The sequence below is a fragment of the Balaenoptera borealis genome (assembly GCF_965194805.1).
Source record: "Balaenoptera borealis genome assembly, chromosome: 11".
Classification (NCBI taxonomy): Eukaryota; Metazoa; Chordata; class Mammalia; order Artiodactyla; family Balaenopteridae; genus Balaenoptera; species Balaenoptera borealis.
The window spans coordinates 16,991,108-17,005,926 of record NC_138868.1 but is presented as its reverse complement, the minus strand read 5'-3'; the positions used below and the strand labels follow the sequence as shown (position 1 = coordinate 17,005,926).

Below are 14,819 nucleotides of genomic sequence, written 5' to 3'. Positions count from 1 at the left end.
CTGAAGAAGGCAAATAATGTCTTGGTATTTCTGACTCTCAGGAACCCTCAGGGTCATGGACCACAGTTTGAGAACTGCTACATTGAAGGATTTATGGGTGATGGAATCTTATCAGCAACTGAATGGAACATGGTTCTGGAAAAAAAGTTCCTTGTACAGCATTTGCAACTTTGCTTGAGATTATTTCAAAATTTAAAAAAATAAATAAGTAAATGATGGCCTTTCAAATGATGAAAACTGAAATTTATGAGAGTAATCATTTGCAAGTTTCAGCAAGGTACCAGTAAATTCTTTTGCAGATTAAATGACATAATGTCATTCAGTAGACTTTTTTGCATCTAGTTGATTCTCAGTAATTGATAACTATAATAGTTATTACTACTGTTTAGTTGGTAGACTATTAACTGCAACCCTATGCATTTTACATGGAACCTCTGAGTTCTTTAGGACGTCCTAGAGCCAGGATGATTGGTGTCGGGTCCTTATCCTTAGTTCAAAGAGTACAGGAGGAGACTAAATCAAGCACTTTTGCTTTTACTTTGGTTTAATATATGAAGACTGTGCTCTTTTAACAGTTTAAATGAAGAGGTTTGTTTTTTGTGTTAAATAGAAAAATGGTTCTACTCTTGACAAAATGTTGAACTATATTGATCTTCAAAGTATTAATTGCCATAAAGTAAAATACTCATTTCAATAGCTGATATTTTAAATTTTATGGTGGTTTTTTCGAAAGTTCCTAGTTTTGTTTTGTTTTGTCTTTAAAGAAATAAAAGCAACTGTTAAGCTTCGTTTTTCTAAACACCAAAGTGAGAGACACAGATCTTGAAAAGAATACTTTTTCCTGTGGCAAGATCTCACAGAACCAGAGTGGAATCTTGTAAGAACAGAGCGACAGGTTGAAATAAAAAGAGGTCACTTAAAAAAAATAAAGCACAATCAGCATTTTTAGAAGAAAGGTACCGTGTGATATTTGACTTCAATTAGTTCTAACTACCTTTCTCTTTGAAAGAAGAAGGGAGGAATGTTATGGAGGGTAACAAAAATATCCCTTTTGATTTCCAACTTGATTTTTAGTTCACGACTATCCTGCATGGAAAATTGGTCAGCCCTGGCCCAGATCTTACTGGTAGTACTCACGGCCCTCTGTATCTGTGGGTTCCACATTGTGGATTCAACCAACCACAGGATCATGTATTATGTTTACGATCCTGGGTTGGTTGAATCCATGAATACATGGGCTGACTGTGGGGCTTGAGCCTCTGTGGATTTTGATATTCACAGGGGGTCCTGGAACCAATCCCCCTGGATACCAAGAGATGACTATAATTTCATTTCTCAAGCCAATAAAGAGAAGTAAGTAAGCTACCTCAAGAAAAAAGTTGCTTTCCAAAAAAAATAAAAAATAAAAATAACAGAGAAACATTTTATGTGATTTAAAAAATGCCGAGACATATTGGAGGAATGTTGCCTCATATGCAAAACTTATGAAGACTGTTTTATTTTTTGATTTTTTTTTTTTTTTTTGGCTGCGCAGCATGTGGGATCTTAGTTCCCTGACCAGGGATCAAACCCATGGCCCTTGCAATGGAATACAGAGTCGTAACCACTGGACTGCCAGGGAAGTCCCAAATGAGGACTGTTTTAGCTCTAAGATACGATAGTTAATAAACTATCTAAAGCAGATGGATAAAACCATTGTGTCCTCTCTTCCCCAATTGAGACTCAACTCAGAGATCTCCCGTTTCCACTGCTGCCTCCCTTCTTTGGGCCCCTTCTCTTAGGACTAATTCGGCAGCTGCTGTGTTCTCTCCCAGCTGCCCGTTACTTTTGATAATAGGCTGTGTCCTCTTTGCCACAGCATTTCCTTCCTAAAAACAAGTGTGGTCGTGTCACTGCCCAGCTTAAGAACCTCTGCTAAGTACTCTATAATACACAGGATGACTTGTCAACGTGTTATAGGGCCGCCTTCGTAGGTCTGTATCCTGTGCATTTGCACAGGGCCCTGTCTTTGGTTTGATGCTCTGCTGTCACCATCCTGAAAGTCTTAATTTTTGAACAAGGGGCCCCGCATTTCTATTTTGCACTGGGCCCCAGCAAATTATGTAGCTGGTCCTGCTTGTTATCTTGGCACATACAGCCTCCACCAGTGTCCTTCTACAGAACTGTTTCTTTCTGTTTCTCTCTGTGTACCACCTACTCCATCCACATGCCCTTCCTTTTCCCCATTCTCTGCTTTTGCCTACTTCTCCTTCTATGCATGGCCCATTCCTACTCAAGGACTCGAAACCAGTGTCACCTCCTGTAGAAAATCCCACTCTGCAAGAGTGATTGCTTTCTCTTTGCACGCTTTGTTTATATTTATTAGAGCACCAGTTGGGTTCACACACATTTCCTTCACCAAAACATGACCTATTTGCAGGTATCTGCTATTATTCTCAGGGTAAAGTCTGACATGTGGACACTACTCAGTGTGTACTTCTTGAATTTAATCAGCCAAAACATACTCATTGAGCTCCTATCATGTACCGGGCACTATTGGGCTCTGAGTGTATAGTGGTAAAGAAAAAAACCAGACACGGACCCTGCCCTCATGGAACTGACAATTTAGGGAGTGAGGTGCTTTGCCTGGTGGCAAATGCCTGTGTCGCCGAGTAAATGAATGAGCATATGCTAAGGTTGTCGGGTCTTAGTTTCGGATGGGCAAGCTTCTGCCTTCTTGACTAGCGGTGGCGTTGGAATGTAATAGGCACTGCAATACCAGAGAATCTTGCATTTGGAAGCTGTCCTTTGTTCATTTTGTGACCTGAAAGAGGAGGGTGGAGACCAGCAGGGTTCTGTTTCTTTCATCAAATCTGAGACACCATTGATCATGAAATGATGCAGCTTATAAGCATTAAGAAAGAAAAATGGCCTATTAAACTGACACACCATCAATTGTAAGGCATTCTGATTTCAAAGATAAAAAGTGAATAAAAATGTGCATCTTGGAATAGACAAAGCATAGTAATTCAAAGGTTAATCGCAAGCAAATTGAGTGAAAGAAACACTTGAGACACTAAAGGCATGGCTTAAGTAGTATATTGTAACCATAGATTCCATGGGTGATACAGTAATAAATAAACCACTCTTTAAAGTGGAGGTATATGTGCTTGGTCAGATTGACAGGGGATATGCAGCTGATGCAAAGAGGAAAGAGTTAATGATATAGATAATACCTACAGCAGCCTGTGCTGTTGAGGAAAAAACAACTATCTATCATGCAGTCATCTTCGTAGGTATTGGCAGATACAGGAAAAGAAAACATTTGAATAAGACTTTACAGTTTCATAAAATACATTCTCATATGCTATGACATGTAATCCTCATAGGAATTCTGTAGGGTGGGTATTATTTCTTGTAGTTTAAAGCCTAAGAAATGGAATTCCTGAAGGTTGAAAGGCTTGATTGAAGGACCCTCAGCCAAGTGATGGAGCTGGCAATCAAGTCCAGAGCTTCTGACTGCATCCCCATGCTGTTTTGAACAAATTCTATGTCTTGGTCAGCTCAGGACGCCATAATAAAATATCATAGTCTGGGTCTCTCTCTCTTTTTTTTTTTTTTCAATTTATTTATGTTTATTTTTGGCTGTGTTGGGTCTTTGTTGCTGTGTGCAGGCTTTCTCTAGTTGCGGTGAGCGGGAGCTAATCTTCGTTGTGGTGCACGGGCTTCTCATTGCGGCGGCTTCTCGTTGCAGAGCACGGGCTCTAGGCGCTCAGGCTTCAGTAGTCGTGGCATGCGGGCTCAGTAGTTGTGGCTTGTGGGCTCTAGAGTGTAGGCTCAGTAGTTGTGGCGCACGGGCTTAGTGGCTCCGTGGCATGTGGGATCTTCCCCGACCAGGGCTCGAACCCGTGTCCCCTGCATTGGCAGGTGGATTCTTAACCACTGGGCCACCAGGGAAGCCCCATAGTCTGGGTCTCTTAAACAGCAGACCTTTGTTTCTCACAGTTCTGGAGGTTGGGAAGTCCAAGATCAAGGTGCTGGCAGATTCAGTTCCTGGTGAGAGCCTCTTTCCTGGCTTGTCTTCTCCCTGTGTCCTCACTTGGCCTTTCCTAGGTGTGTTGTGTAGAGAGAAAGAGCTCTCTCTATCTTCCTTTTTGTACAAGGTCACGAATCCCATCATGAGGGCCCCACCCTCATGACCTCAGCTAAACCTAATTACTTCCCATAGGCCCCACCTCCAAACACCATCACATTGGGGGTTAGACCTTCAACATATGAATTGGGGGGGGGGCACAAATATTCAGCCCATAATACTCTGCTTCCATAGTATTAGCAACATCATCTTGGAATCTTAAGCATAATAATGTTAGAAATAATTTTTATATTTTTCTCACCTCAAAAAATAAAATTCAGATGTTTCCATTGGCAGGCCTTTTTTTTCCTCCAAGTGTAGAAAATAAACATCTTTATTTGAAAATTTCTTCAAAGATGCCTTGTCCAGGGGTCTACAATACCTGAACCAAATGTAGAACTCAGGGCTTAAAAAGAATGGGACCTATTCATGCCCTATTGGTAGAATAATTTCACATGGTGTAAGGTTTTTATTTATTGCAGATGGCTGTTCTAGTTAAATAGGCTGTAATGAATAAAATATATAATAACCTTGGCTTAAAAAAAAGAAATAAATACTTGGTTTGGGATGGAATCCCTGATGATGCTATGACAGATTTTTTGATTTGACTGAAAGTGAGTCTCTTCATCTGAGATTAAAATTGTCATGAATATATTTTCAAGGGCAATGTAAAAAAGAAATGGACCTTGATTTGTGTAGCATCTCTGATAATTATAATTAAGTGGGCCTTTAAAAAAAAATGGAGTCAGATGAATTTTTCCCATCTAGGGCGTAAGCACCTTTTCTCCAGAGCTACATAAGGGAGGCTTTGTGGGGAGATGTCTGATCCCAAGGGGCAGGGGTGAAGGGAGATGGTGAGGTTTGGGGGTAAAAAAGAAAACAGGAAAAGGAGTGAAGTTAAGTGGAAAGGATATGTTTAGGGGACTTGTTCCTTGTTTTCGCCTAAAAATTAGAAAAAGTACAAAAGACTCACTTTTTACAGCTCTAAATATTGTAAAACATGTGAAAATGGAGGGGGTTTTCAAAACATGCAGTACATTTTTATAGTTACAAATTGAATTTAATGAATTTAGATTTAAGAAGCTAAAATTGGTAGGCATTGAATATAGTACCATTTTCCCAAGAGTCTCTCCTCTCCCCCTGATTATCTTTTTCAGGGCTGGGGAGAGGGAGAGTGGTCCCATGACTAAAGTATCTTCCACCTTCATCTTGGTGCCCCTGAGTTAAGCTCCTGGAGTACTTTATTCATGATACTGGATGGTTTTCTAAGGTTTCTAATTACTCTAAAGTGTTTCTACTTCCATGTGGATGGTAGTCCAACCCAGGCAGGACAGATGGAAGAACTGAGTTGTTTCTCAATTTATCTTAATGCTTTAAAAAGCCTAATGTTAAGTACCTTATGTTATTATGTCTCACACAGACATCTCTTACTGGCATGTAGTTTTATTTCTACAGAGAGGAGTTCAAGAAGTAGTGAGATGATTTTGATATATCAGCTGTGTTGGCCTAGATGCATTTATTCACTCAACAAACATTTGAGTGACCTCTGCTATATGCCAGGCATTGTGCTAGGTGCTGGGAATACAAAGATAACAAATTGATTGTGTTTGTTAGGAAGTAGAGACTCTTTGCATAATGTATTATGGGAAGTGCTTAATAGTGTTATATAGAAGGTCTCTAGGAGCATAGTCGAGAGGAAGTAAGTAGCTTTACGTTGGAGGTAATGGGAATCATGAAAATTCAGTCCACAGAGGTGGTGACACAGCTCGAATCTTAAATGATGAAATTTATAATATGGAAAAGATGAGGAAGGATAAATGTAGTAGGAATTTTGTAATGAATAGGGGGAAACTGAAACTTAGGGGGAAAGACAGATTGTTTATTTGGAGCAGATGTGTCAAGAAAGGAGAATCAATATATTATTTTTGGTTGTTATTAATAGAAAAATTATAAATAGTACATGAGTTTATGTAGATTAAACCTCTTTTCTAGCATTCTCAGACCTAATATCCCCAGACACCCAGGGGAAAAAATGAGGAAAGTCTTCCTAAGACCTATAAGATTATTCTTAGAGCAAAACTGTTAAATTTGAGAGATGCCGATTTTTTTTTTCTGGTATTTGTATCAATATAAACCACGAATATATTATCCTAGTCTTCAGTGAAAGTGGAGAGATGTCAATTTGTTGAGCAAAATGAAAATAGTGATGGCCAGACCTTATGGCTTATGGTTAGCCTTATGTTTATAAGGCTATTATGAATATGTTCATGACCTTTCTATGTTTGAACATAAAAACGTGTTATTTTTATTTTATTTTATTTTTTTATTTCTTTAAATTTATTTTGTTTATTTATTTTTGGCTGCGTTGGGTCTTTGTTGCTGTGCGCGGACTTTCTCTAGTTACAGCAAGTGGGAGCTACTATTTGTTGCGGTGTGCGGGCTTCTCATTGCGGTGGCTTCTCTGGTTGTGGAGCATGGGCTCTAGACGTGCAGGCTTCAGTAGTTGTGGCACATGGGTTCAGTAGTTGTGCCTCGCAGGCTCCAGAGCACAGGCTCAGTAGTTGTGGTACATGGGCTTAGTTGCTCCGTGGCATGTGGGATCTTCCTGGATCAGGAATCGAACCCGTGTCCCCTGCATTGGCAGGCGGATTCTTAACCACTCCACCACCAGGGAAGTCCCACGTGATAGTTTTAATATTGAGAGGTGTTTTAGCTGCATCTTGAAACTACTTTTGACAGAGAAGTTCCTTCTCTGTCAATTCCAGACTTGAACTAATTCAGGATCCTGTGAGTAAAAATCAGCAATGTGAGTGTAGGAGTGGGGCACCCATTCTTAGAAGTGATGGACTGACTCAAGGCAGTTAGGACATTCATTGTTATAGCTCTATATTTATGAATAATATTTGCTTTCTAATATTCCACCATTGTGGTCATGTGGTTTTCAGTGGAATAGTAGATAAAAAGCGATGAATGGTATCAGCCCAGCTATTTCTTAGCTTCATTCCCCACTTTTTAAGCCAGAGCTGATTTTCTGCCCCATTTCTAGTGAGTTGACTGCCTTGAACATCTCATATCAATCATCAGAGTTTTTTGCTTCTTAGTTTTTCGTGTTAGCCACTAGGCTGAGAGATAGAGGGCCAAGACCATATCGGAATCATTTCCATCTGGAAGAAAGGGAAGGAGGGCCTGATTATATTTGGCTACAACTAGTAGCTAGGATGCTAGCCTATCCAATTTCAAATATCAAAGGGTACAAATAGTCAGTAGTATGGAGTATCTTTGCATATGGTGTGTAGTATTCTAATAATGGGATTCTTTAGTTCTTTAATTTCTTTAAGAATTCACAACACTAGATAATACTGTGAGACATTGAATAAATGGAGAGCCTGGAGGGAACGCCACATTGTCATTCTTCATAAATTTAATTGAAATGTTGAATGCAACCCAATAAAAACTGAGACTAAACAAGTAAGGAAAACCAATAAACTTTTGGAAAAGAATAATAGTAGAGGAGCTCTGCCCTACTAGACATATTAAAACTTATCTTAAAGTTAGAATAATTAAAACTAGGGCATTACGAAAGAACAGAAAAATATGATAATAAACAGACTATACTTTTGGAATCAGAATGCGGGCAGTAAACGCTGTCCAATGGCTTTATACTCTCACCTCAATCACTCATTGGATGTGGATGTCATGAGAAAGGCATGATCTTGGTCCAGGCAACTCTCTGAAGCTGAGGCAACCCCCTCCCCCTGCCTCCCCCTTCCCCCTGCCAAGGGGCTGACACCTAAAAGCCGTCTGCTGATGATACCCCAGCAGCTGGGGTAACCAGAATTTCCTTGAAGGGGCAGTTGAGTGGCTCATCTCTTTCCATTGCAACCTTCAGATTCACTTGTTTGTATATCTTTATTCCACACACTTGTAGGGTATTTATTTTAACTTATCACAGCTCCTACCCTGGAGGAAAGACTTGACAGAGGCTGTCATGTCATGGGCCTCTGTGGTGGGCAAGGATCAGAGTACTCAGAAGTGTGTCTCCAAAGGCTTTGGTGAAGTTCTTACTCTTCCCCAGGGGTGGGCTGTTGCTGAGTTGTGAACTGGTAGTCTTAGGTAGAACCTTGGGTAGGGGAGGTGGCAAAGGTGGAAATGAAGGTTGTACTATGTGTATGTGGTCCCCACTTCTCTTCCAGGTGCTTATTACATCCTTGTACTGATGTTTAAAATTGAGGATTCTTGTTCGTCTGTGTTGGCTTCTGTTGGCAGGGTCAGATGAGAGCTGATAGACTCTGGGGAGGGGGAAGATGACTAGATTTATTTCCTAGTTCCTAAGGAAGCCAGCTATCTCCACCTCAGCCTTTTAGAACATCCTTCATAATTCTTTTCTAATTGTCTAGGCCAGAGAGAGGCATTTCCTGTCCTATTCTTATATGTGTGCTACTATTTTTGATTCACACAACTTGGTGGTAGTGGTAGGGACGGTTCACGGAATCCTCAAAGCCAGTACATGGGCCTGGTCAAGAGCATGCATATCCCATAATCTTTTTTTAAAAAATTTTTTTATTTATATTGGCATATAGTTGATGAACAATGTTTTGGTAGTTCCAGGTGTACAGCAAAAGTTGATTCAGTTATACAAATGCATGTATCTATTCTTTTTCAAATTCTTTTCCCATTTAGGTTGTTACATAATATTGAGCAGAGTTTCCTGTGCTATACAGTAGGTCCTTGTTGGTTGTCCATTTTAAATATAGCAGTGTGTACATGTCAATCCCAAACTCCCTAACTATCCCTTCCCTCATCCTCCTCCACCCCCCCCCCACCCCTGTCACCATAAGTTCATTCTCTAAGTCTGTGAGTCTGTTTCTGTTTTGTAAATAAGTTCATTTGTATCATTTCTTTTTAGATTCTGCATATAAGCGATACCATAGGATATTTCTCTTTTTCTGTCTGACTTACTTCACTCAGTATGACAGTCTCTGGGTCCATCCATGTTGCTGCAAATGGCATTATTTCATTATTTTTTTAATGGCTGAGTAATATTCCATTGTATATATGTACCACATCTTCTTTATCCATTCCTCTGTCGACGGACACTTAGGTTGCTTCTTTGTCTTGGCTATTGTAAATAGTGCTGCAATGAACATTGGGGTGCATGTATCCTTTCAGACCATGTTTTCCTCCAGATATATGCCCAGGAGTGGGATTGCAGGATCCTATGTTAGCTCTTTTTTTAGTTTTTTAAGACATATCCCATCATCTTGGGAAAAGAAATGTGAGGGAAGTCTGCTGGATTCTTCTGAGGAAGTTTTCCTCACTATAAAAGGGGCATATAACAGGGATGCCCCATTTCTGCCTCTGAACATTGCTTGCATGGGTGCTTGGAATGACAGTGGCTCTCTTGAAACCAAGAGAAGAGCCAGCCTAGGGGAATAGGAGGAAAGGGTGGAAGGACCCTGGAGCCTTTGTGACATTGTTGAGCAACTGAACAAAGCAGATCCAAGACCTTGTCCTCACAAGCTTAATTCTGGCGGGAGCAGATGACAACAAACACATGCATGATTAAAATACATAGTATATTAGAGAGGGGTAAGCACGATGGAATGAAATAAAGCAGGGAAGGGGGACAAGGAGTGCTGGGGAGGAATGGCTGCATTTTTGTTTGTTTGTTTTTTTTAGTTACTTTTGGCTGATTTGGGTCTTTGTTGCTGCGTGCCGGCTCTCCCCAGTTGCGGCGAGCGGGGACCACTCCTCGCTGCGGAGCTCAGGCCTCTCACTGCAGTGGCCTCTCCCGTTGAGGAGCATGGGCTCCAGGCGCTTGCTTCAGTGGTTGTAGCTCACGGGCTCTAGAGCGCAGGCTCAGTAGTTGTGGCGCATGGGCTTAGCTGCTCTGTGGCATGCGGGATCCTCCCGGCCCAGGGTTCGAACCCATGTCCCCTGCACTGGCAGGCGGACTCTCAACCACTGCGCCACCAGGGAAGCCCTGCATTTTTTAAAGGGTGGTCAATGAAGGCTTCTCTGAGAAGGTAACATTTACTTAAAGACCCAACAGAGACAGAGGATGTGGAAAAGCATTCCAGACAGAGGGCACAGTAAGTTCAAAAGCCTTGAGTGTATATGGAGAACATCCTGTGTCTAAAGAACTGCTAGGACCCCTGTGACCAAGGCTGGGGAGCAACTGGAGAGTAAGTGGGTGGAGATTAGTTCAGTATCAGGCTGATGCTGAAGACTTTGGTTCTTACTGTAAATGAGATGGAACGCTTTGGAGGATTGCAAGGAGGGTGGCAGGAGCTGACCTATGTTAAAAAAGAAAGAAAGAAAAGCCCACAGTAGAGGCAGTGAAGAAAAGTTAAGAGAAAGTAAACAACGTTAACTGGACTAGAACATGATTCAGAGTAATTCAGGTATCAGTTCAAATTTTTATTTATCTTGAAAAACTTGTGTCAGAAACCATTTTGCTTATCCTAGTGTGAAGACATAAGAAAGAGCTTACTGGAGGGTTCTTATTAAGTAACATTCTTTCCAAAAGGGTCTCTGATTTTTTTTTTTTTTAAAACAGCGTGTCTATGTAAGACTGTGCCATATAAGTACATTCACCAAATCCTGTGAGATCTAAAAGTAAATTTGATTCAGGGGTTGTGAGGTAGCTTTTATTACTGGAGAGAAATTTTCCTAAATGTCAGTATATAGTGCTAGTGTGGAAACAGACGTTGCTTTCCTCAAATAAATAGATAAATTTTATCTTATTTTACTTCCGGAATAAAGTTTTACATTCAGTAAAAGGTATCCTTCAGCCTTTTGATTTTGGTCTTTTTTCTTGTGAATTGGTGGCTCTGATAAAGGCAGAGTTCTTTACTTACTTGTGGTAAATTCTGTGAACCATTTATGCTAAGACATGTCAGACCAGCTACTGGGAAATGACAGCCTTGTATCTGGCTGTCCATTACATGAACACGTAATAACTCATTTATATTCGAATAGTAGGTATACCTTTAACACCAGATAAGGTATTTTCCAGGTCAGTTATATCCTCTCTAGTTTATTCATAGATTCCTATCTAGGGTGGATACTTTGCATTGAGTCTAAAGAATCTCTTGTGAACCAGCTCTTTAGTTTTAGACATAAATCCTTTCAGATCAAGAACAGAAACCTCCTGTGTGGATTACTGCTGTATATTCTGTGATAAGCCGGCATTGACTTTGAAGGAAGAAAATTTTATTTTTGGAAGCAGGATTTTTAAATTAATTCTTTTGAATTCTCATCAAGTTCCAAAGAATAAGCATTCTTGGAGACTTTATGGAGTGCCTCATGTATGCCAGTACATGGTAGTATTGTTAGTACTAAAGGTAATACTTTGGTACCTTTGCGTTGATAGCACTAATGGGTATTATTACCTTCATTTTCACAAGAGGATGCTGAGGCCCATAGAGGACATGTGACTTGCTCAAAGTCATTTAGCAAATAAGTGTGGAAGTCAAATTGGTACCCAAGTCTGGGTGACCTCGCAGTCCATGCCGTCTTCTCAAAGCGGCTCACTAGTGAAGGCAGAAATCAACATGACATGTTCCCTCAGATGAGTTTTGTTTCTCCAGGGTCTCATTTCTGAATCTGTTATTTCCCTTAGCTCTGTTTGGACCTTAACAGTCCTGTGCAAAGTAGAACACTGAGGTCTTTCTGGTGTCACTTTGTAGCTCCATTACTATGCATTTTGTGTGGCTTTTTAAATGTAGTGATTATTCATTATTAACCCAGCTCCTAAATTCCAATATGATCATATTCATTTTATTTCCACTTTAATAAGGTGGATTTTTTGTTTTAATAGATCACACTTAAGACTTTTTCCTGAAATTATGAAGTATCAGTTTGCAATTAAAATCACAAACCAGTGATATTTAAAGAGTATATAATATTATGATATGCATCATGTTTTATTATTTGTACCTAAGGGTCTAAAAAGCCATCATTATTGATTTATAGGAGAACTGATTAAGGAACATTCAGCCAGCTCTGTGATAACATTGGAATTTTTATTGCAGAGCTACTGTGTTGATTCTATATCATATCTTAGGTGGTCTCATGATCACTTAAAATTATCCTGGTCTAAATTTCATATAAAATTGGGGGGAAAAAAGTGTTTGAAAGGGTAATGTCATCAAATGCTTAAATCTTAATTGCCATATATTAATTTTTCCTCTCTCCGTTTGTGTTTTTTTCCCTAGGAGAAAAATTCAAAGTGGAAACAAAGACCATTGCTGTTGACTTTACATCAGAAGATATTTATGATAAAATTAAAACAAGCTTGGCAGGTCTTGAAATTGGTGTTTTAGGTTTGTATCTTTTTCATGTTTAGAGATTCTTCTTGCATTTATTGACTAGGATTTTCTTTTTGGATGTTTGGTGTTCAATTGGTGAAATGACTAGTGAGAAGAAAATGGTCTCGTTAATACAAGTGATCATTAGATGATATGGATCTATATACGCTTGAATCTTTATGTTTGGGGTTGTGTTTTAATGATGATTCTACAATTTAGGTTGTTTTCCCTGCCTGCTTTATTTCCAGTCTCTCATTCTCTCTGCATATATTTAGATACAGCTATATCATAATAATCCTTTGTGGTGGGTAATGCTGACCCATTTTTACAGCTGAGGAAATAAAGGCTTAGAGGGGTCTCAGCCTTTTGTTCAATATTAACCCCCCCCCACCGACAAGGAACCTTTTTAGACATTATTTTCCCCTAGTCCACCCTCCCATGAGACTTTAATACCACAGATCCACTGTGTATCTTGTTTATGTGCTGTATGTATATCTGTTCTTTATACATAAAAAGGATAAGAGCTCACACCATACCCCCGAATCAATTTTTGTTCCCTTGGGGGAGCTATCACCCCAGTTGAGAAGACGTGGCTCAGAGAGATGAGTGACTTGCCTAAGCTGCCGTAGAGACTGAGTACTGCGCATGGGATTTAGCCACTGTTTGTTTTTTCTGAGTCTCCTACTCCCTTGTGTTACACCTCAGCTACCTTATTGCCAAAAACCGATGCTTCTGCTGAGATGTGGAAGTATTGGACCTTGTTATGGAAAAGATTCACCAGATTTTGAGGAAAAGAAAAAAAAAATCAGGCTTCAGAAAGTTACCCAGCATTCTCTGACTCATTTCTAGAAAGAAAAAGGGCATCTAGTTCAGAAAAACGTCACTTCTTCACTAAATCTCTTTATCCCACTGCCTAAATTGGTGTGAACCTGGTAATTGCCATTGTTTTCTTTATTGGACTATAAAAGGAGGAACGACGAAGAGAAAATACTTTTAAAAAATGTTTCTTAACCTTTCTTTAGTCAAGACCCCACCTGTCTTCCTCATACTATAAAAGAATGGTCTCTTATATAATTTCTTGAAAAGGCAATTTAAAAAAAGTTATACACATTATAGCCCTACATAGTGCCATTGGACCTGGGGTTAACCCTGGCTTTGATGTGTTATCTTTTCACCTCCTGCCTGGTCCATATCACACAACACCACGCCCCACCTACCCTCACAGCTATTCCCATACTTATAGGAGAGCCAGTAGCAAAAGATGAATGAACACACAGGTCTAATTTTTGCCTTGTTCTTCTCTAATACATACATTACTCAGAGTCTTTCACAAGCTCTTCTTCCTTTAGCTTAACCTAAAGCACAGCTAACATCTGTAAAATTCTCAACTTTTTAAAAATTCCAAGTCAGTAGTAGCTGTAACTTACTAGTTAGGATAGAGACTGCCATAGTCCATCCAAACCCCTTTCAAACTAGTCATGGACTGGATAGTGAAGGCTGGCTTCGGCAAGGAGGGGGATCAAGGATCCCTAATGAGAGGAGACTTATTTTGAACTTGTGTTCTTGCAGAATAACTTTGTTTCAGGAGTAGTTCAGTTAATCACAGTTGTCCTTAGCTTTGTATAAATTTCAGCTGCTTTTCACTGGGTAATTTTGAAAGTATAGCTACTCTGGGACTATGCCATTGAAAACGGAAGATGTCAGGCATCAGGTTGCTGCTGGGCTGGAGGGTTATAAAAGGCACTCTTCAGCTGTTCTTTCCTGACCCAGTATATACAAAGTCTGCAGTGTGATTTTATGCACAACAGGTAGATCTCTTAAGGATGAGGGTGCAGAGTACATGGTGCCCAAGCACCTTTTCCCCACTTCTAGAGTCCTAGGACTTGTGTCAATACATAAGCATTGATATTTAGACCTAAGGGTTGATATTTTCCTGGGCCACATATGCTAATGGAACCACTGCTTTTGTAGTCCAGCCCCTTAGTAAATTGCAACCTGTGAGTTGGCAGTTTACACCCCTCTTTATTCATTCATTCATTCATTCGTCAGTCAATGAACTAGAGATAAAACAATGAACAGGAAAGCGCCTGGCTTTATGTAGTATAATGTTCTAAAGGGAAGGACAGCCCTAATAATAAATAGTTACCTGTGGGCTAAGTGTTGAGATGGGGAGGGCAGGGTGTAATAAGAGGGCAAAAGGGATGATGGAGTTGATATGGGGAGAAATAATGGTGACTTGGCCTAGCCAGTGTTAGGAAAAAGGATGATTCCAGAAATATTGAGGAAGCAGGACTCTACTTGTGAGAGATTGCAAGAGAACTCATGATGACCTTCAGGGTTCTGGCTTGAGCATCTGTGTCAATAGTGCCATCTAATAAAATGGGGAATCCTGGAGG

At 40.0% G+C, this 14,819-nt stretch overlaps 1 protein-coding gene across 1 annotated transcript in view; it reads left to right on the top strand.

Annotated features, from left to right (window-relative positions):
- The window catches only part of HSD17B12 (hydroxysteroid 17-beta dehydrogenase 12), a 177,529-nt gene that overhangs the window by 99,362 nt on the left and 63,348 nt on the right, over window positions 1–14,819 (top strand). Inside the window, exon 4 of the mRNA XM_082343843.1 lies at window positions 12,331–12,438. Coding sequence (XP_082199969.1) covers window positions 12,331–12,438 — 108 coding nt within the window. The remainder of the gene's footprint in view (window positions 1–12,330; window positions 12,439–14,819) is intronic.